At 35.9% G+C, this 24,801-nt stretch overlaps 1 protein-coding gene across 2 annotated transcripts; it reads right to left on the bottom strand.

The window, feature by feature from the left end:
• Nucleotides 1-746: 746 nt before the first annotated feature.
• LOC111866532 (AP-1 complex subunit mu-1) lies at nucleotides 747-24,520 on the bottom strand. 2 transcript variants are annotated; one of them, XM_023855565.2, is made up of 10 exons: nucleotides 24,387-24,520; nucleotides 20,579-20,637; nucleotides 14,951-15,175; nucleotides 12,119-12,249; nucleotides 11,885-12,029; nucleotides 6,859-7,049; nucleotides 6,416-6,494; nucleotides 4,671-4,901; nucleotides 1,467-1,592; nucleotides 747-1,281 (listed from the first exon to the last, which is right to left on the bottom strand). In XM_023855565.2, exons 1-10 carry the CDS (start codon nucleotides 24,406-24,408, stop codon nucleotides 1,183-1,185), a joined length of 1,308 nt encoding a protein of 435 aa, XP_023711333.1. In that variant the 5' UTR covers nucleotides 24,409-24,520; the 3' UTR covers nucleotides 747-1,182. The 2 variants fall into 2 exon arrangements, with proteins under 2 accessions (XP_023711333.1, XP_023711334.1); XM_023855566.2 differs by lacking the exon at nucleotides 24,387-24,520 and adding an exon at nucleotides 24,024-24,348.
• Between the last annotated feature and the right edge of the window lie 281 nt (nucleotides 24,521-24,801).

The raw sequence follows: 24,801 nt of genomic DNA, 5'->3' as shown, positions 1-24,801 counted from the left end.
CCATTCTTCTGTTGTTGCATGCATGTATGTTGTGGGTGTTACCTAGCAACAGCCACAGTTTACAGAGTCACTGCTTACCAATGGGTCTGTACACCACAGTATACAGGAATAATAGAGGGAAAAGGAATGATCAGTTGTCACTCAGAATTCAATTCAGTGAGGGACTGTTTGAAAAGTATGCTATGTTATGGAATTCAGAGTACTGGGTTGATATTCTTCAGACAACACAGTGCCTCGACTAACAGAAAGACATTTTAAAAGTAAGCTTCCACCACCTGTAAAGAAAGCAAGTTCAGAGATTGTGTGCTGTCAGAAGCACTGGAAAAATAAGGACACTGTGCCCTGGTGTGATGCATATGATATGTGACTCTGCATGGAATGTTTTCAAAACTATCACATGAAGCTCTATTTCTAAGGTAATAACAACACCATTTATTATAATTTTTATAAGTTTAGTATGCCAAAAGTAATTTTAAAACAGTGTGGATTAATATTCCAATTCTGTATACTCTTCTGAATGTACTGTGATAAAAGAAAAATACAATATTTCCCTTAGGTTATTTCGATTTAAGTGAAATGTTGCATCTTCCACTTCCAGTATTTAAATATTCTGTCCCCAGCAGTGAAATTACATATCTTGTGGTATTCAGTGTTTAGGAGGAAATTAAAAGCTGCGTGAGAACACAATGACTAATGAGGGAATATACCAAGTCAAGGAGTTAAAGGGAACAGATGTATGGTGACTCTTTTTGAGATGCAGAAGGGGTGAAGCTGTATTTATAATGAATTGGACATTACTATAATTCCTGAATTAAGACAAAAACATTTCATATTTCAGCAAGCAAGATTCAAATATCACTGGCAAAAATGACCTCGTCTACATATTAAACACTGTCACATATTTTCAAGCTATAATTAAAAATAAATACATATTGAATACACCATGAAATGAAACAATGGCTTCATCATTCATAAATGAACCATGATCTTACTAAAATTAATTAGACTCTATCATTCCACTGTATTTTATTTTAAAAATTAGAAGTTCCATATGGTGACACCTATTTCTTACACTATGTACAGTCAGATAGCCCACTGCAAAGTTGACATGCTGTTGAATCTTGCCATTACTCCAAGAGTGTCCATAAGATGCTGAACTCACACAATAACGGAATGTTTCATCTAGTTTGTGCGCAGCTGATAGTCACCATTCTGAGTGATGTATCGTACCCAAGGTAAGGCCTGATATCCACTCTTTTCAATGATTTTCAAATACCGCACCTTCAACAAACAATATTTCTTACTGACAAAATAACACACAAAAACACATGAAAATATTAAGATCTCAGCCACCTTATACTCAATTTAGCAATTAAATATTTCCTTCTGTTACAAAGTAGGATTCTTGATTTAAAGAAATTCCATAGTTTAAGTGGATATTTCTAAGCAAGCAATTATTTTCATACCTGTATCCCAGATGTTGTGAAATATGGGATTTCAAATTTCACTTGAATTGGGGGTTTACCTTCAGTATCTTCACCTTCTACACTCGGTAAACCAAAGTGAGCTCGCATCAAGTATTCTTTTCCTCCCTAAAGAAAAATTAGGCCCCAGATAAATCACAGGAAAAAAAAAAAAAAAAAAGAATACAGAAAGTGTGCTGCAACAGACACATGAGAGAAATATATGCAACTACTGTTTTTGATATTGTGCTCCACCTTGAGCTCTGTTTAAACACAATGTTTTGGAAAATGGACCTATCCCATCATCATGGGTAACAGAAGAAAGCATACTCAAATGGGCACATTAAAATAAGTCTTTGCCCCAGGACCAAAATATGGTGTCTGAAACACAAACGATGATGGACAACACCCAAAATAAGAGCCATGTTTACTGTAATGCATTATTATCACAAACACTTAGATTTAACATGGGAGAAATGCTGAAAATTCAATCATAACCTGATGAGCTTTTGACTGAGGGAATGTATTATACTCTTCATCTCAGTTTCAGTGGTTCGGCTTGTCTTAATACCAAGGAATTTTGTATGAAATGCCTCTTTTAAAAATGAAATGGTATTACCTCTCACTTCCTGATGCAAGTTTAGATTTTCAGTTCTTGTCAGAAAAAAGTACTGAAGGCATCAGCAATTACTTCTGGGTCCTTTACTTTTTATCATTTATAGGAAGAGGTGGTATCTGTTCAGTCAAATGTAGATTTCCTGTTTCATGTTTTATTATATTTACACTTTTATTCTGAGTAGGAAAACTAGCTTCAGAGATATTTATAACAAATATATTACAAAAAAGAGTTAACTTTATAGTTTGTAACCTCATTTTTGAAAACAGGTTCCCATTTTTCATTTTCTAATAGATGCTGAAACTGAGAAATAGTTTCACCATTTACTTTTCTGGTTCTTTGTTTCAAGGGTATTAAATTTACTTTTATAGTAAGATTATTTACTGTAAGGTATTGAGAACCATGGTCGGAGAGCCTGTTGACTATATAAGATGTACAAAAAGTCCTTAACTTTGTACTATCTAAAAATATTATCAATGACTGTACTTGAGGAATTTTGAATTTTTCTTGCAAAATTCACAGTGTGTGCCAAACTGTATGTCTTTAGTAAAGAATTTACTTGTTTTTTACGGTTATTTTCATTTAAGTAGTTTATGTTTATATCTCTGCAGATTACAAACTCACATTTTGGATTGTACAGATATTTTAAAGTTGCATCTAATCTCCTTAGAAATTCAACATCTCCTGAAGGAACTCTGTACAAGCTTAACATAATTCAGTTAGATGTTTCAGTTACTACTTGAACTGCACATATTTCAAAGTCCTGCTCATCGCAGTGATGATATCAATTTTACTGAAATGTTGATCTGTCATAACAAAAATACACACGCCTACCTTCTGTAGGTCTTTTTGGCAATAGCTGGAGCCTAATAAGTAACCATTCATTGTGAGGTGCAGCAGCTCCTGTTCAATGATGTGAAACTCACTTAAACATAATACGCGAGAGTTTATATTGTCTATTTCAAAGGACTGCACTAATTCATCATGTTTACTTACTTCTCAATCCTCTGATATTCTGGTGAAAAATATTTGAATTGGATAATTTTGCAGTTTTTTTGTGAACTTCCAAGACTGCAGAACTGTATTTAACATATGTTAATCACCACTGTGTTTTTGAATTTAAGTTAAAAAGGAGACGCCCTAGAATGGGGTTATAAGAGGAGTACTGCTTATACCTGACACATGACCACCAACAACTCTCTCAGCAATAAGTTGCATGAGCTTCTTCTTGCCTTGAGAATTTATCTGCAGGCCATGCATAGTGTAATCTTCCCTCACAATAGATGTGTCAATAACATCAATGTGAGGCATATACGCCTCAACAAAGCCCAATCAGACTGCAAATTCACGCTCCTAATATTTTTAAGTATGGATGGGCTACCCCAAAGGAAATGCCATTACAAGTTCAAGTATATAGTCTTTATTGTGATCTTATGGGTTACAATACTTTGTAGTCTGGTACATTTTTACATCACCATACTGCTCGAAAATATAAGTCTAACATTATGGGGACTTATACTCATCTACTCCAGATATTTTAAGTTTCTAAAGTTTTACACACATGAATTGCAAAATTTTCTTCTAGTAAGGTATACTCCTTGATGGTGGTCTTGTACAACCAAAATATGTGAGGGTCTCTGTAATACAATTATTCAGTCAATAAATGAAACTCATTTCATGCCTAGACCTATATCAAATTCAATGCAAATGTTGAACAATGCTTCTCTCCTGACTGAAGAGTAGTCCTCAATCAAATGTATGAGGCATATCCGGAAAATAAGTCCAGTAAAAATGCAAGGGATTTTTTTTTTTTCCAGAAATAGCAGCACTGCCGTGTTGGATAGGAACCCTATGACGGGTTAAATTCACCGGCCACAGTCACAGCAACGTTGTGTTTGCAGTGTGTGTTTAAAATGGTCGTGTCGATTAAAATCTGGCCAAATGTGAGGTTCATACAGTAATTCGATTTCTTCACGCAAAAGGAGGAACTGCTGCTGAAATTCATCGCCAACTTGTTTTTGTTTACGGTGAAGATGTTATGAACATTCAAAAAATGGCATAATGGTGTCGTGAATTTGAAGAAGGAAGAAGTGATGTTCATGATGAAATAAGGAGTGGAAAGCCATCTGCTGTCACTGATGAAATCCTCCAAAAAATTGATGAAAACATTCATGCTGACAGACGTTTAAATCATTACTGAACTTCATCAATAATGTCCAGAAGTGTCAAGAATTGTTCTCCATGGCTAAGAGAGCAAGCGGGAGATTTCTATGATGCTGGAATAAAAAAACTCATTACCAGGCTCATTAAGTGCATTGTGATCCATGGTGACTATGTTTAAAAGTAAATAAAGGTGTGTTGTAAAAGTACTACAAATGAATAAAACAATGCTTTACAAATATTTTCTGGACATTGTATCTTTACTTTCCAGATATCCTTCACATACTGCAGATCGAATTTCATACTAAAACACCCACCTTCAAGACTCGGTAACCACCCTCTCCAACAAAACTTTTTAGGACTAGCATAATAAAAATTAATAAATAAATAAAGAAAGAATAATAATTATAATCATAATAATGATAACTCACAGGAAAAGATTTCACTGTCCAGGTTATTGCATTCTGCTCTGGTGCATACTTCACACTTCCAATGGTAGTCTTGAATTTAGGTGAATCAGCATCAGCAGGAACAGGAATTACAATTTCAACGTTGTTTGCAGTGGATCTACGTTTGAACTGAGATTTTGCTTTGATCATGTATTCCACACGACTATGAGCATGACGTTCAATCACAGACTCAATCCATATCAATGGCTTCACCTGGAAACAAAACAGTAAAATGCTGAACAATCAAACTCTAACTTTAGACTGGTACAGTAATTCCTTTGGGAGCTGGGATAGCTCAGTCAGTATGGTGACTGGCTACAGGCTGGACAACTGAGGGTTCAGAGTGTGAGTCCCAGTAGGGTAAAGAATTTTCTCCTCTCCACATCATTCAGACTGGCTCTGGGGCCCACCCAGCCTCCTATCCAATGGGTACCAGGATCTTCTTCCCAGAGGTAAAGCAGCTGGGGTATGGAGCTGACCACTTATCTCCAACTAGTGCCAAGGTAAAGAAAATGTAGATCTGTACATCCACTCCAATATATGCCTTCATGGCATAGTGCTTAATTAGTTAAGCTCAGGGACAACTTTACCTTTACCTTACAGGAATTCCTTCTTTACCACGGTTCTGATTATACAAGATCTATATTTAGACACCCATTTGAGACACCCTTGGCTCAATTTCTCTCCTGCTTATGCTCTCTGGTCTTCCAGAGTGCAGCCTCTAACCATTCCTTCATCTGTAGCATCTGTGGAAGACATCTTCATATCAATGAGTTTTCTGTCAGATACATGATGTGAAGCAGCTATTAGGGCTAGTGTTAAAGCATGAACTCTGAAAAGTGCAAAAGTTATTTACAGAAGGTATGATCTACATGCAGAAAAATCTTCTCAATTATTTTGTGGCACAGCACATATTCTCTTTATTATTACCATATTACACTAATTTCTGTTTCCATATTACATACAATTGGTATAAATAAAAGTTGCATCTTACATGTACACACTGTAATTGCTTACTCTGACCCATGAGCTCTTGTATATGTACGTTTCATGGGTCAAGTCCCCTTACCTTTATTTCCCATGACATCAAGCCCCGAAGCAGCATGGTTTTGATATCCACAGGATAACTCGAATACAACCACCACATTAAACAAGGGATTACTATGTAAGCAAAGTTCAAGGTACCTTAACTGAGAAAAGTGCAAGCAATGAATACTTGTATACAACCTATACTACAATTATGTGTTTTATCTTTACAAAATATTAAATTAATTACCATATTTATTCATGTTCACATTTCAGCTTCTGAGTGCAATGAAATGTAATCATTTTCTTTTGCTGTTAACTAGAGCCACAAAATTTACAGTGGCATTTAACTGGTTCAAACCAGTCCACATGTAGCACCTAATAGGCGTCTATGAAAGGTTCACATCTCACAGGGCTTCAAATGTCATACCAGCACCAAAACTGTGAGCTAAATATGTTCAATGATCATTAGCCTCCCATTCAGCTACAACTAACTGAAAGGTGAAATGAAATGCATTCAAGTATACTGCATGGAATGTAGGAACAGGAAGAAAGAAAGAAAGAAAGAAAGAAAGAAAGAAAGAAAGAAAGAAAGAAAGAAAGAAAGAGGAGAGGGAGGAAAAGAAAAATATTAAAAATGGGAGACAAGAATAAAGGATGAGATAAGACTAGCATGAGTATATACATATACATAAACCTACATGAGTGTTCAGACGATATGACATCAACTCAAACTCGCCATCAGGAGGAATGAAAGAAATTGTTCGGTCATTTTCAAATCTGCAAAATGATATAAAAAGCGTTATGAACAGGAGATTAATGCTTTTGTACACTGTAGAACAATTATGAAGTGTAACAGATCCCCCTGTATTTGTGAGATGCCACTTGACATAATAACCTAGTCATATGTAAATTAATATTTCAAGTGTGGTAAGACTGAAAATTGAACTTCCACTGAAAATATAAAGTTCAATAAATAAATGAACTCGATATTAGACAAAGCTCAACCATAATTCACCAAAAAAATAAGCATTTTTATTTCAAATGCTCAACAACATATTATATGAGAGACATATTTTAACTTCCCCAAGTAACTCAACACAGATCAAGTTTCAGAATAGTTCCTTAAGATGTAACGACTAACCTGGATAAACGGACACATTGGTGGAACTTCACATCCTCCAACTCCACAGACTTTGACTTTCCTCTTCCCGTACTTTCAAATAACACTTTGTCATTGAGTCCCAGTCTAAGCTCAGGCATACCACTCAAATACACACGCATCTTGATGGCTCCAACAATCTCACTTCTTAATACATTGCCATTTGCATTTGCCTACCAAAGAATAAAATAATCTTTCTGGTATTATAAAATTATATACAATAAAAAAGTTAAATTTAACCATTTCACTGCTAGTATGTTAAGTAACTCTCAGTACCCTCTGTGCTGAATTATTTTTGAATAAATCTGTTATAAATAATTTAAGTGCAAAGTATGAAAATTTGTGATAAAATGTAACTAATCTTAACTCAGATAGGGAACAGGCATCAGAAGTTGCAAAAATGTTGAATTATTCAGTATTTTTTACAGGGGGAAAATCCATTTAAATCAGGGCTGTCCAAGATGGCCAAAGAAAGTACATAATTCACTATCCTAGTCTTATCACTATGTCACATGTTGACCGAAGTCCACAACTTTATTTAAAACTATTATAGAAAGCATGCAAAAGCATTTTTCTTTTGCTCTGAGTTACATACGAAGGGGGACCCAAAAATAACCGGAAACGACCTGTTGCGCGTGCATGCTTTGTAGTTACAAGTTGTGCTGCTAGGTGGTGTTAGCTGGGGGTCTCCCGCGACCGTTAGTGAGCTGGCGTCAGTCTGAGTTAAGTGGTTTGTCTGTGGTGCTCTGTTGTGTGCGTTCCTGTTTCAACCCTTTGGCGATTAGTGAGATGGCCGACCAGAAGGAACAAAGAGTGTGCATGAAATTTTGCTTTCTGTTAGGGAAAACTGCACTTCACTCTTCAAGTCGCGGCAAACATTCACGCGGTTTTCTCTTTGGTCATCTCCGAGCAAGCGAGGAACAAATTTTGCAGACACCCGTCTCATGTGCAAACCTTCGGTTAAAATTCGCTGGACCGTGCTCCATGAGATGTTCGTTTCCTCAGAAAGTTGGTCAATGGTCTTTCGACGATCTTCATCAATTTCACGCACACTCTTTGTTCCTTCTGGTCGGCCATCTCACTAATCGCCAAAAGGTTGAAACAGGAACGCACATAACAGAGCACCACAGACAAACCACTTAACTCAGACTGACGCCAGCTCACTAACAGTCGCGGGAGACCCCCAGCTAACACCACCTAGCAACACAACTCGTAACTACAAAGAATGCGCGCACAATAGGTCGTTTCCGGTTATTTTTGGGTCCCCCCTCGTACATTAAGCTTGTTTGTTCTTTGTCTCAGCTATTACAATTTAATGAAAATAATAATAATAAGAACAAGAGTCATCCCCATCCTAAAGCATGCATCATTTCAGTTTACAGTGCTAGCATTACTCCAGCACAACACTATACTGTGTTAATGAACTTTCCAAAATTCTCTTTATGGTGCATTCTAGAGATGGATGACCTTGACAAATGTGAACAGAATTTACAGATGTTAGATAGTAAACAAAAAGATATTAGCAAGATCACCCTTACTGAAACAGGCTCCAAATAGCATTAATGCGATTAAACATGAACTAGTAATAGTCAGTCTTAAAGTTACTACTTTCATTTTGCTACAGTGTGTTTCATTTGTAGGAGAGCGAGTGGGGCTTGTGTGGCACAACTACCATATTACATGTGGAGGGAATAATGAATTCAAACTAAGTATGTAACCCTTCAATCAACCCTAACATTTTATTTTCTCTGGTTAGAAATATACTGATTCAGGTTTGTTCAAAGGAAGCCTTACAGTTTTGCATAAACTTTTATTCCAGCTTGGACTTGCATCACTGTTATTTTTCTCTGCTTCATTGTTTTCACTAAGATCAATTTCATTGCAGGCTTAGCAGAAAAGTCAACAAATAGGGTTTAAAAATATTAACATACATTTCAGGTCATAAAGCTTTGTTGTTATAATTAGAGTTTTGGTTTTTATACATGATACAAGCCCAGTACTTCAAGCTATCTCCACAGAGCACAAACACAAGCACACCAAGTCAAATGATTATAAAAGCAGAAAGTTTTAGAAAAATTTAATTTTGAAATAAATACTGAAATTCAATAAATGATATAAACTCCGTCTCAAGTGCAAACAATATATTTTGTGTCTTTGATCTTGCTCCCTACACTACATGTTTCGGCCTCAGACGGCCATCATCAGGTGTATAACACTCACGTCGCTGTCATATATTGTTTGCACTTGAGACGGAGTTTATATCATTTATCGTATGGAGTGCAACAGGATGCTTAAATATAATACTGAAATTCAAATATTCAAATTTTAACATCAGAAATATATTAAAGTGCCTCATAAGGGAGCATAAAGTAAATAAATTTACTTCAATGCAGAACTACCTTAATAATTCAAAATATAGAGAAGCAGCCTTCATCTTCCCAAAGAAATTCTGTTCATTAAGATCATTGCAGACTACTCTGCTGACGCCACAATAACAAGAGAAACAAACCACATTGTACATATGACAAATTAATGGGTAATATGCACAATCTGCTTTTTCTTCCATGTTAACTTATTACATGTGTGCTTTCTGGGGGCTTCTTTGTTGTGAGGTAGCGTACAATATTATTTACAGAGATATGTTCAAGATTGCAAGAAAGTCAGTCCTAAATTATGCAACCTATAAATGATAGCCCATAGAAAGATGATCATACAGGATACCTCAGTGAACACAGAGGAATTTCTTCCATTTGGCTGTTTACACAAGGTTATGACATACCCTCTTTTATGGGCAGCTTCAAGAACAGTGGCGATGGTGTGGGTAAATACCTCAGGAAACAACCAAGTGACAAAGAGAAGGACTGCTGTGTGTGCAGTAAGAAAGGTAAGGAATGGTAATGATGAAAGGAGTTCAAGGACACGATATGCTAAATGTAATGAAGGGTTTCACAGAGGGCACCTTCTTGTGCATATGTGTAAAATATTGTGACATTACAGTTAACAAAGTTGTTTAACAAATAAGTGTGCAACAATAGGGGATGAAGTGTTTCTTATGTGACCATTGCTAGGCAACAGAGAGAATGAAAATCTTGGTCACACATCTCAAGAAGACTGCAGCCAGGAATGACTGTGCTGGTGAACACCAGCAGCAATGTAACCAACCAACGGACTAAAGCCAGGGACTCCACATTGATGAAGACTGCAGTGTTATGACATTCTGTAAGGCACAGTTCTATACATGCTCTATTCAGCGTGTCAGGCATGGCCTTCAATAACACCAATACCACTTCTTCAATTATTGAAGAATCGTCTTCCATATCTAGAGGAAGAAGATTTTTAGGGTTTCTCTATCATGGTAAGAAGTTGCCCTGTGCTTAACTAAGCACTATGATATGAAGGTGTATGGGGGAGTGAATGTACAGATCCATATTTTCTTGACCTTGGCACTAGATGAAGGTGAGTGGTCAGCTTCATGCCCCTGCTGCTTTACTCCCCCGGTGAAAGAGCCCCGGTATCCATTGGATAGGAGTATGTATGACGTGGAGAAGAGAAAATTCTTTACCCTACTGGGACTTGAACTCCGACTCCTTGGTCATCCAGCCCATAACCAGTCACTGTACCGACTACGCTATCCCAGCTCTAACATGGTACTCAACCTAAAAATAGTGTCCATGATATGTATACAGTGGCCGTCTTGTAGTGCACTCAATTTCACCTGTCACTTCACAACATGTTTTGGCAACAAAGCTGCGACACTCGCAGCTATGAAGGGAACACACATCACAAGATGCGGTTTACACAGAAAATAAGAAAAACGACCCCATAGTGAACGAACCACATGCAAGTTTTAATTAAGACAAATAAGATCAATTATCTTAACAAGTTTTAGCGAGTGTAAATTTATCATAGTTGACAAATACGCACTTTTTAAATACTTTTTAAATGGTGTTGTGAAAACATATGAGGGCAAACAATGCAATAGATTAATGTAATTGGGACACCTGATGATGGCACTATGTTGCCGAAACATGTTGTTAAGTGACAGGTGAAATTGAGTGCACTACAAGACGGCCACTGTATACATATCATGGATGAAATTCAGTGCAACAGGACGCTAAAATATAACACTAAAATTAGTGATTTGGTGAATGTCTGAAAGGGTCTCAAGATACTGAATAAAATACCTTGAGAAATGTCTCCAAAGTGACATATGTGAACCTAAGTTGCAGTACATGACTGATGCAGATATTATAAGCGCTGACACAGAACAAAAATATAAGGAAGCGAACTGGGAGAATAAGATTAAATGAGGAAAAACAGTGATCACATTTGTCATATCATGGCACTGCAGCATGTCAAGGGGTCAATGAGGTCTGATATTACAGCAGCAGGGAAAATTCAAAATGTCGTGAAAAGTCTAAATAACCTGCAGAAGTACACAAACATTACAGCCACCAAATTAACAGACACTCGTACAGATTTTTTATAAGTAATATGTGAAATATTATAAGAAGACAACACATAATGTCTTGGATTATCCATGATTTTTATTATTCATGTATCTTACCTCCTTCATTAGTTCAAATAATTGGAAGCTGACTGTACTATTTTACATATCTGTAACAATTCCATATAAGATAAAAGTAAGTAAAAGTAAAGGTATCCCTGTAACAGGCCGTGGAGGCCCACAGGGTTGTGAGATGTTGAGGTTCCCACATTTTCTAGACAATCGGCTCATAGATGATCAGCCCTATCCACTGGCTGCCCTTTACTCCCAAGAATATTCAAAGACTATTCCTGATACTGATTTATGTTAGAGGTTGAGTTGACTCCAGGGCCATAGTGCGGCTGGAAAGATTAGGTCAATTGAAAGAAAAATCCAATGACCTCATCAGGACTTGAACCCATGACCTTCCGGCTTGTAGCATAATGCCTCAGCCAACTAAGCTACCACATGCCCCTTCCATATAAGATAAAATATAAAATTATGATACCAAGGAGAACATACCAGTAAGTTTACAGATTCAATGACATCAAGGAAGACTTCATTCTTCCTATATTTGATGCCCTCAGATCTCCACGATACAGCATTAGTTACTGCCATAGGAATCCGAGGTTGGATCTCTAGTTTATGTCCTTCCTGAGTTATGTATCTGAAACCAATTTTAGTATATCATAAACAGCTTGAAAATAGATAATTTATCATGGTATGGGAAAATGAATGATTTGTTTGACTACTCACTCTTGAAGTATTTTGCTATCAGTTGTTTGAGGATATCCAAAATCAAGCAGTTCATCCAAAAGTTCATAGATAACAACAAAATTGTCTCTTATACTTTCTTCTTCTAGTTCCTTAAAATATTCGATCATTACCTGGAAATAAAGGGATAATGAAGGGGTTCATGATGCAGAAGTTACTATACACGCACAAATAAATAATGTATTACTTGTGTTCAGTATCTTAAAATTATTAAAATGTCCAAACTTGTCTTTTAGTTGCATGTGCTGCAACACAGTTCCCTGATTCATAAAAGACACTCAATCCTGAACTTCAGTCCAGCTGGATGACTGTCATCACATCATATACCTGTGTACAGCAGCTGTGGCACTGAAATTCTGTCCATCCTTGCGGCATACTTACTATGAGGTCTTCTTCATAAACATCACTTTAGGAGGATCACTGTTACCCAGAAAGAATCGTCTTTGTGGGTGTGTTGGGGGCAGGATCATTGTTACAAGTTTCTTCTTACACTGGTGTTCAAGAGTAATATGTTGTATTGCTCTCTACAGAATATGATTTTCTTCTCTTCATAAAGGCACAAATACTGATGAATGAGAAACATGAGCAGATGCTAAGTCTGAACATTGATTACATTAAAGCAATCTCATTTAACAGTGAAAGTGAGCTTAATAAAGGTACTGAAGCAGGGGAAAATAACAGTAATACAAGTTCAAGCCTAGATAAAATTTGGTACATGCTGTAACAAATATTTAATAACGTATGAGGAGGATGATGATGATGATGATGATGATGGATGATTACAGTCTCCTTACATGATTGTACTAGGGCTGCATATTCTTTTGGCTGTCATAGTACAAATTGCACATGACAATAAGGACATACTGAAATATTACTGGTCCACTTTTGAACAGAACTACAGAGCATTTTATCGCCAAATTTATATCTACTGAGATTTCCATATTTTTGAAACAATATAAATAACCAGACAAGACTTACAAGAACTATGAAAAATTTTGGAAAATCAGGACTATGTGTGCTAAGCTACTCTGTATTTTACAATCCATCTAAACATTTGGAAGTGAACAAAGTTACTGTGCTATTCAAATGGGAAGATACTTTCAAGTAATATAATCCTAAGAAAATTAGTACTTTGATATAAGGATTTAAAGACTGAAATATGGCAGAATATTTTCTGAAGGGACAGGTGAAATGAAACACAGATAACAGCAATTACACCTGATATTGAGGAGTTTCTCTACAACAGCAGAATGGATAAGCCATAAACTTTAGATGAGAAACTTCAGGGAATGTATCCTGTTGTGTTATTCTATATATTACTTTTTAAATTGTTCCTATCTCAACACAGCAACTATCAAAACTCACTCACACTTCACCATGCAACAAATTAGTTTATTGGTATTACAGAATTACAACGCGCTATAATATCAGTAAACCCATTTGTTGCACAGTGAAATGTGTGAGTTTTGACAGTTGTTGTGTTGAGGCAGGAACAATTTAAAAAGTACTTTAGATGAGCAATTTGTTCTCCTCCCTCAATTTACTTTATGCTGCAGAACTGTCAGACAAAACTAAAAAGANGGGGGGGGGGGGGGGGTTGTTGGATCATTCTATCACACCATGGTAGGAATATCGACCAATGAGAATTTGTTAGAAATGAGTGCAAAGGAAGCTTGACCTCAAGTCACTCCAGACGACCAAACCAACTTGCCAATGAAATGATTGCTTGGAAGCAAAAAACTATCAGCATTGGCCATCTCCATGATTGCTCTTACAGTGTCATGTGTACTCAGGGTGAAACAAATGACTACTAAAATTATATGCTCAAAGTGCACAGACCCATGTGTTTTTTCCACACAAAATTAAACACTAACTCTGATATTGTCACAACATGGCAAGGAAAAACAATATCCATATATGTGACTGTGGTATGTTTGAACAGGTACATTTTTTTTTCTGGAATCTACAAACTTCTGTGGCAACAGTGATTTCTAACATTACCCAAAACATATATACAATTTGGCTAAGTACTTTAAGTACTTTATACCAGAATACTGGAACAAGACAAGTTCCAAAGATATAAACTTTGTCTTCAGATATCAAAAACATTATTAATTAAAATCTGTGAGTTAAAAGCCAGCAGGGGAATTATACCCTGATTCCTTTAGGATAAAGGCTAAGACTCAAAAATAAAAAAATAAAAAAAAAAAAATGAAAAAAAAAAGTGTTCCAAAATTTAACACCATACAGTGATTTAATAAATTAAGAAGGTCACGAGGGCTGTCTAAACTTCAGGAACTTTATGAAACTCATACTTTTGTAATGTATTTCATGCACATTGCTAGATGAACACTGGCCTCAAAGCATGAAATATCAATAAATAAAGAGTTGATTAGAGCAGCACACTTCAGTCGTCATGAAATTTCACTAACAATGATATTCATAAAGTCATATAGTCCTAATCCCCATGATCCTATGATCCTCTTCCTCTTCTTTTGTGGCAAAACAGACCAAGGTGGTTTAAGGTCTCTTATTTCTTCAGGTTTTGGAACGGTATTTACAGACATTTGATAGGACTACCTGGAGAGGAATCAGTCCATGACAAGGCCTCTACCAACACATGCACAACAAAGCCACAGACATACATCCATGCCCCTAGATGAGATTCATACCCACAATCCCTGTATTTAAGCAGCAGAAAATAGTACATACCTCTCGGTGCATGGCCACAGTGATCAGCTAAATTATACATTAAAGACTTCAATCCAAGTATGTCTAGCTTACACGATGATACAAATCACTAAGGATATTTACCTGAACAATCTTATGAAGGAAAACAAACACTAATGCTATATTAGCATTCTTCTTAGTCGTAGATACTATGTACAAATTATTGTATTTTATGTAGGCAAATGTACATTCCGAGGTTTGCAAAATTGGTGTCAACATTCCCTCTTCTTCTTTCTCCATGAGTAGAGGCATGAATTTTTCAATAACACCAAGGTCAATGTCACCTCGGTAGTTTCTTGATATAAGGACCTGTTGTGACAAAGTTTCTTATTAGAAACATATTATCCAGTGTAGGATATCAGATTCTCCCAGCACTGGTTATGAAGGATTCTATCTTCTGGGAAACAATGCCATGTATAGAGCATTATATCCCAGAACATAGAACTATTCACATTATCCAAATTCCAGGGATAAAAACTGAAATGTAAAAGCTTGTTTGTACTCTTCTCCAAGTAATTAGAATGATCAAGTCAAGGAGGGTTAGGTGGGCAGGGCATGTAACATGAATGGGGGAGAAAAGAAATGCATATAGGATATTGGTGGGAAAGCCAAAAGGAAAGAGACCACTGGGGAAGACCAAGGCGTAGGTGGGTGGACAATATTAAAATGGATCTTAGAGAGATAGGATGGGATGGCATGGATTGGATTGATCTGGCTCAGGATAGGGACCAGTGGAGGGCTCTTGTGAACACAGTAATGAACCTTCAGGTTCCATAAAATGCTGGGAAACACCTGAGTAGCTGCAAATTTGGCTTCTTCTCAAGAAGGGCTCAGCTCCATAAGTAAGTAAGTAAGTAAGTAAAAGCTTGTTTGATGAAAGACCTAACATGTCTCTCTAAACCCATTAAGTACCCTTAGAAATGAGGTGCAATAAATTGTTTCTTTTATATATATATGCCATGAAATAAACAAATTTCTTGCAACTTTTAAGACTGTTATAGTCATCTCTTAGGTCAATGCATACTATTTGTCAATTTTTCCAAACACTTCAGTAGTTTTTCTCACTCCCTCCATTTAAAAGCTGGCATAATGCCATAAACTGGCCTCTTACATCCATCCTGAATCTCTGTTCTATATCATCCTAACAGTTCTCATTTAACACTACACCACCTCAGATATCTGCATGGTATCATAAAATAACCAACCCTTCTATATCAGAAAGTAACTTAGTTTCTTTAGAATCTAGTATGATACAACATCATGACCACATCTTTGATTAATTCAAACCAGACTGTCATATCCTGTCCTTTAAGATCCATATTACCACCATCCTATCTACACCAAAGTCATCCAGTTGGTCTCTTCTCCCATAGTATTCCAACTGTAGGGTTGTATGCATGTTGGAACCCTTCCAAACATTCTACATGCCCCATGAATTTCATCGTCCTTGATTTGATCACCATAATAAGGTGCAATAATGAAGCTCCTCAGTATGCAATTTTTTCTACTGTACCACAATTCTCTTCCACTTATGTATAAATATACTTCTCAGTACCCTGATCTCAAACATCCCTCACATGTGTTTCTGTCTACCTAACACCGTGGGACTCTGCAAACAAACTGCCTCATCTTACCCCACTTCAACCACTGAATATGAGATATCAGGTTGTGAAGATTTAACCCATTATTAATAGATGTAACATAAGTTAAAAAACAAATGCAAATGCCTCAGCAAAAAGAAACAATAAAATACAACAAAATTACAACAGCTGCAAAATTAAAAAACTGGGGCTAGAAATATAGCGTCTGATAATTGAGAATTTATTTAACATCCATAACAGTTACTAGGCACAATAGCGGCCTCCGTAGTCTAGGGGTAACGTTCCCACCTCATAACTCAAGGTACACGGGTTCAAACGCGGTGGAGGTCGTGGAATTTTTAAGGGCGGAAAAATTCAGGGAACAAGTCCTCCAGGAGGGACTTTAAGCCGTGGGTCCCATGTCGTAGCTTTACGGCACGTAAAAGAACATCATGTCTCCAAAGGAGGCCACTGAGCTAAATTAAGGACATTTCCCGCCCAACAGTAGTCTCTAACGCCCTTGGCAGATGGGGGTACNAAAATATTTGGAACTAATTCCTGGAAAGCACTCCATAGATTCGCTGCAAAAAAACATCACACATACTACGGAAAGTGCTACAGTGTGAAGCTTGAAGCCTGAGTGGTGAGGTGCATCACTGGTTCAAGAAAAGGAATACCAGGAAATAAACCTGTGACAAGAGATGATGATAATGATACTAGGCACAATTGGCCAAGTCAGTTGAAAACAACCAAACACTACATGTCAACAACTGTTAAACATTGTACAAAACAATATACAAAAACCTTAAAATCCTCCATTCTTTTTAATTTGAAGAGTAAACTGTTATGTACTTTTATTCCCATGTTAATTACACTTTTTTTACAATCAGCACTATTGCATAATTGGACATACAAAACCTGTTCCCTTTTGTGTTTTACTTACGAATATTGGAATACTGAGTCATATAGATCATATTCCTTTTTATAAAGCATAAGATCTAATATATATATATATAATGAAGTTACAGCTAAAACCTTAAAATCACCAAACAAACTTCTACAAGACATTATAAATGATACAAACTCCGTCCCAAGTGCAAACAATATATATTATATGTCTTTGGTCTTGTTCTCTTCCACACTACATGTTTCGGCCTCTATCGGCCATCATCAGGTGTATACTCTTAACGTNTGCTACACTGAACCCAGTCTAAAATTTAACATTTAAAAACACATTGTTATTTTCTTCGTATTATCAACATCTACCTCGTTGATATGTGTCTGGTATGTAGATTATATTGCACACGTCAAATTTGATTTTCCTGTAGTAGCACTATAAAATCTTTAGTTATGATTCCAAAATCCTTTAAAATTTCTCTAAATTTTAAATTTAAAATTTAAAATTGTTAGGGTTACTCGCCCTATGTCTAAAGTGCTGGAGCGGCTAGTTCTTGTTTCCACACTGTACAGGTGTTATTCAGTGTAGTCTTCCTGTGTGCGTGCCGCTGCTTGTCTTTACTACGTGTGGCCAAAACATGTAGTGTGGAAGAGAACAAGACCAAAGACATATAATATATATTGTTTGCACTTGGGACGGAGTTTGTATCATTTATAGTGTAGAGTGCAACAGGATGCTTAAGTATAATATTCTACAAGACACCCTGTTTTTAACTCCTTTATTAAGTCTTAGACCTCTTTTCTATGTTTTAAATACTGCATTACTTTCATTTATTCCCCCCAAAATATAATATCATATTTTAGTATAGATTCAAATTTTGTAAAATATATTTTTCTTAATACAGATTAGTTACTGAGTTGTGCAAGGAGCTAATCAGTAAAGAGCTTAACAACTCCTCTAAGTCCATACAGATCCAATTTAACAAGCAGTAGTTTATACATCAAAGGCCTTAGTTAAAACTAAAAATATGCCCATAACTAATATTGTAGCTTATTATCTAATGCTTTCTGGATATCTTCTATAAAGGTTTGTGTTGCTGTATTAATAGATATCTTCCCTCTGAAGCCATTTTGAGCCTCAGATTTCATGTTGTGCCCGTTTATATATTCATATTCCAAAAATTTCTTGAAAAAAAGAAAACTGGCAAAACTGAAACTGGTCTATAACTGGAAATTTGTTTCCTTCCTTTTTTCTGAACAGGCCAAACTTTTGCAATCTTCATCAAATATTGGAAGGTTCCAGAACATAATGAAATGTTACATACAAAGGTTAGTGGTTTTTTAGTAAACTGAATACTTTCTTTTACTAGCTTTACTGGTATTTCATAATAGCCCACTGAAAATTTACATTTCAGTTTACTGGTTATATTTCATACCTCATCTTCAGTAACTGGTGCAAGAAAAATGAAATTTGAATTTAATATTTTATTACCAATAGTATTGTGACAAAATTCTGTAATCCTTATTTTGATTTATTGTCCTATCCACACTTTCTACCAAAAAGCCTTAAATTGATGAGACTGTTGATTTGTAACTAGCATGGAGCCTATTTTTAAAGAAATTTTTTGATTCACGTTTTTGATAATTGCCTTTTTATTATCTGTCATAATACCTTGTTATAGTTTATTGACCTTGAAATAATTCTGTCAATTTCTCTTTTCCGTGCTTCAAATATAATTTTCTTTTTAAGTTATTTGATGCTTCTTTACATAATTTCATGTTTTACTGGGCAAAGGCATCTATTTCTTTAACAAACGTAAAAATCACATCTTCTGTCCCAATACTTTTATCCCTGTCATTAACCATCCTTATCTTATCTTTATTTTTTTAGAATTCTTTTGGGGGGGAAAGATATCTATGAAATACTTAAGATACTTAGTTAAAAAGGAATTGTATACTCTATTTTCATCTCTTTGCAAGTAAATATCTTCCCATATTTAATTTCTTAACTGACTGTTAAATATTTCTATATGTCTTTTAGAGAACACTATTTTTACAGTTTTCCTTGAATGAACAAAAGGGCATATAACAGCTATGTTCATAACCTGAGCAAAATGGTCCAAATACTCCAGTTTAACTACCTTTGTTGTGGTGAGATAAAATATCTTATTTCTAATCATTACATCAATTAGAGAGCTTGAGTTTGTTGTAACTCTTGGTGGACATGCAACTGTATTTAGTAAACTGTTCAACAATACAAACTTAATAAAGCTTTTGATGAATATTTGCTTGTAATAGCTTAACATTCCAATTACCATGAATCACCAAAAAACACCCCCTTTCACTAACTTACTTATAATTTCATCCAATATCTGTAGAAAGAATTTTACACCACTGTGAGATCTATAAACACAAATTGCTATAATTTTAAAATCAACTAATTCAGTAGCTGATATTTCAGGTCCTTATCACTTCCTAAATTCTTTAAAAAGATTACCTCCCCTATATTTTATTGGAAACAAATATACATGAACCCCCATGCTTATCCTTCTTCCTGTAGAAACTGCCAGCTTATAATGTTTGATATTTTTATGTAAGAATTACTCTCTCAACAAAACATTTTGGTATATTTTAAATGTCTCTATGGAATATGTGTATTCTCTACTGCTATGTTTTCATTACGTGGATACTTTCATAAGATCAATTGATTTTTTATCCATCTTCTTCATGCACAATGCCAATGGGGTAGTTTTTGAAGGTTGTAGTACAATTACATTCCAAATGTTGACTTTATTACATTTATTAAAATAGCCCCGTTTGGAAGGACTGGAAAAACTCGTTCAGTTAGAATACACATCTAGTTATCAGGAAAATAAACATATTATACAATCTGCATCATCTGTATTCTGTTTACAGTTGAATTATTAACTTCCTTACAAATTTCTCTGAACTTACAGGGCCACTCAGCTTAGTGCAGAGGCTACATTCATTATCAGTTATGTATCGTGGATAGTGAACCCTTCACTAAATTTTAAGTGCAACATAACACTCCTGCATGAAAAAACTGCAGCTGCATCACACAATTTGCTGGGCCATGAATTTCAGAATTATAAAATGTACTAATACAAAATTTGCAAAATTGGGTGGTGCCATTCTAACATTCAGGATGTGATGGCCCCAAAACACATCTGAGACAAAAATTAATTTTTCCAGGCTTAAGAAAAGATATACTTACCTTGCCCTTCACATCAAGAATATATACAGCTGAAGATGACATGTTGTGAGTTAAAAGAACTGCAGAAAAGATAGAAAAAAAAATAATTATATAGTCACCTACAATGGTACAAATTTCATACACATAAAAACATATTTAAACTTGCATAAAACATAACCCCCTCGTTGGTGTCTCCGCCTTATCGTGGTGAGGGGGTTTGAGTATGCTAAGGACCCTGAGAGCTATACCAGCGGTAGCGTAGCTACTGGCAGGGCCTCCCTTGCTGGACAGGTCAAAGGGTAGGCATCAGACGAAGAGAGACACCAAAAACTGATGCCGGAAGCAGCGTCATCAGTAGCGACTTGAAGCACAGAACAAATGATGCTCGAGATGGTTCAAGTTCGTATAGCAACAGGCGTGACCAGAGTGGTTTGAACGGCTGCTGTACTGCAATGTGGAAAGCAAATGGAAAAACTACCACATTATCACTTTTCCTGGATAGTCTCTTTCCAAAAACAGAAGATCGCATTAAGTGGAGGAACTGTTTTGGAAGAGATTGTGGACCTGTCGTCTGAGAGATTACTGATGAATGAATGAATAAAAACATAACAGTTTAAAATCACTTATCACACACAACTTCAACCCAACATGAATATACAATTTTCTGTTGAAATGACACGTTGGAATGAACGTAAACCTGCACGCCTGCATGCATGATGCATCACACATGCATCTGCATGTACATATCACAAATGAGAAATCAGAATCTGTTATTTATACAGATTACGCAAGTCCTGTTACAGTAAAATCTTTGCGGCCATGTATAAAGGACAGCAAAGAGAAGGAATACACAGAGAATTTTGGAAGAGTGAAGACAACACTAAGATTAATATCAGGGAAATAGCGTGTGTGAGGATGGTAGGCAATGGTACCTGGCTCAGAATTATGTCTAATGGTTGGCTCTACTTGCCACCTGCTTCATGTTTGGCAGTAAGCAGGGCTTTGTTTACTACCTGCCTCTTGCTTCGTTTACTTTTCAACTCTGAAGGAGGCAATCTGTTCCTCCAAAACGTCTGGCTTTTCCAAACTACATGGCATTATAACCCTGAAGAATGTACTTGCCATTTACAAATGCGTCAACAGGTGTGTTACAAAAGGAATTCTTTTAATGTCAACTGAAACTGTCTGTTTCTGATACTTCCCTGGAGTTTGCTATATGATTTAATTCCCGCACAATACATATCTTTTTGGCACACTATAGGGTTAGTGCTTGATCTGTGAACATATTGTGCACTGTTCACTTCAAGTACCTCTGAATTTGGCTCAAAATTTGTACAGTTACTGATTATAAATGAAGCCGGGATGGCTCAGTTGGTATAGTGGTGGGCTATGAGCTGGGCAGCCTAGGTTTGATTCCTGGCAGTGCTAGATTCTTCTCTTCTCCACAGCATCCAGACCAGTTCTGGGACCCACCCAGCCTCCTATCCAATGAGTACTGGAGGCTCTTTCCCTGGGGGTAAAATGACAGGGGCGTGAAGTTGACCATTCATCTCCACCTACTGCCAAGGTCAGGAAAGGTGGACCTATACCTCCACTCCCCTATGTCTTCATGGCATAGTGCTTAATTAATTAAGTACAGGGACAATTCTACCTTACATTACTGATTATAAATGTTATTAAGGAATTTATTTTCAATTGTTTACCATGAACTATGCAACACTATCAACATTTTAAAATTCAATCCTTTTTAAATTCATCACTCCACTACATGTCCTGGCCTACTCAGCCATCATCAGGGGCACTGAAATTTGGGGGAGCTGCTGTGCCTTCCATATTACTACAATCAGTGTTTTCACATTCACAATGTTCTTAAATGAAGTCAATGTAGTTCCACCTTCCGTGCCACACGTACTTGTTTTTTCTGGTATGATTCTTGCCTTTGCCTGTGAATTCCCCCATAAAATTATACTATATAGTATAACTGAGTGAAATTCTGTTATATGTGCTGTCTTCAAAAGTTCTTCACTGGGAAAGAAATAAAAGATACTTCATTGCAAAAGCATATTTGACTCAATCTATATATTATGCTATATATTATGTTTGTAATAAATAATAAAGAAATATTTAATATAAATAAGGATTGCTATGAAAAAGATACTAGACAAAATATGAATATACACATATACCAGGTCAATTTGGCGAAATACAGGAATGGGGTTTATCACATGGCTGCAAGGATTTATAATGGGCTTCCAAATGCAATCAAAATAATGTCAAATAATGCAAATAAGTTTAAAGCCAGTTTAAAAGAGTTTTTATTTGTGAACTCCTTTTATACATTAGAGGAATATTTTAATAGATGACAATGGCAACATTATGCAAAGGGTAATTTATATATTTAACTTTTTAATTTGATTTATATTACAAACATATTGACAACTGCTTGATTTATAAGCAAGATGAGTTTATAATACTGGACAATTTATATATCTGTTGGTTGTGTAACCGTGTAAGGATTTTATGGAAAGAATGATGTGAAATTGACCAAGTAACTTCATTTTATCTGTAATAATACTTCTTATCTGATTAGTTGTCAATGTTATTATCCATATTACTTAGCACCATTATTTTATATTGCAAACCATTTCACAACTGCTTGATTTATAAGCAAGATGAGTTCATACTACTTGACGATTTCTATATCTGTTGGTTGTTTAAACCATGTAAGGATTTTATGGAATGTGAATAAATGAATGAATGAATGTCTATGAGACCATTCCAGTTTCAATGAGTGTCATTTTGAGACCATGAAATGACATAGTTTTAGCTTCCTGTAGATTATCATAGTAACTTACATTATCATCAGTTATGGGTTTGATACTGATTACAGATATTAAGAAATTTGTTTTGTAAATATTTACATGAGTATAAACAACTCATGATATTAAATTTGATATTCAATAATTTCACAAAACTGTTCTACTGAGTTTTGGATATTATTATACTAATATCAGCAGGAAAGAGAACAGGCTTTGAATGGTGAACTGTCTGGTGTTACAGTAACACTCTAGGCTTATGCTGAGGTGCTCAGCTCTCAGTATTCGTTCTATCAATCAAAACTATATGGTACAGATGCTGATAAAATCATGAAATAAACGACAAAAAAAACAAGTTTTGGTACTCCATTTAAACTGGTTAGAACATCGGTATTATAAGCTATAAAAAGCAGAGACTAAACTATTAGCCTTCTTGAACTCCATTCATTCATTCATTTATTGTATATTCCATAAATCCATATACTTCGATATAGAACTTCATTGAAATTTTAACAAGCGCTACCATGAATGTCAAACTTCATAACAAATGTCTCCTGTTTCTGTATCATTCAAATAATTTGACTACATTCAGACAAATATATCCCACAATAGAATATTTTTAATCGATTTAATATGTGCATAGAACGTACCTTATCATTCAATCCGTGTCCCCCTACCCAATTTCAAAGAGTGATGAATAACCAAAGAACCAGGTAATTTAGGATAATTCTTATCAAGACATAATTAACCTCAAATTTTAAATTAACTTTATGTACAAATACGTAACTTTACAACGGAATATGAGTAACTGAAACCATCCGCTTTAGAACACAACACTTCACATGTCTATCTCGCATAAATGTGCTCAAATGATAAGCTAAAATCCCAGATTATCCAAATTTCGTTCACCAAAGCGTTACGTTAATTACACCAACATGCTGGGTTGTCCAAATCAATTAAAGTGACCATTATATTAATTCTCGTCCACAACTATTTGCGTACAACAGACGTACCATATAATGTGTTGTATACCATTCAATTATAAACGCCCAACAGAACCAAATTTTCCCCGACTTGCCACATAAACTACTTCCATAACAATCCTTCCTCGTCACATGCCGACAGCGCCGACAGTTATGTCAAATGGAATAGTGTGAAAATGTAACCGGATAGAATACACTGGCGACATCTAAAAGCTAGATTCGGGAGTACATTTTGTACACGCAAAGAATTCCAATTATTCACGAAAGATGTCCCATTGTCTCCGCGACCGGCTGTGACCTCGTTCATTCGAACATAGATGAGCGTAGATGAGCAACTCTGACAACATTCAAGGACCAAGGGAGTGATCGTCTGATGGATTCAGATTCAAGGTTCTGGGCCCCCTGACCCCTCTGATGGTCTCCGAACCAAGAATCATTGTGCTGG

The sequence above is a fragment of the Cryptotermes secundus genome, unplaced genomic scaffold (genome assembly GCF_002891405.2).
Source record: "Cryptotermes secundus unplaced genomic scaffold, Csec_1.0 scaffold401, whole genome shotgun sequence".
Lineage (NCBI taxonomy): Eukaryota > Metazoa > Arthropoda > Insecta > Blattodea > Kalotermitidae > Cryptotermes > Cryptotermes secundus.
This window is presented reverse-complemented; position numbering and strand designations above follow the sequence as displayed.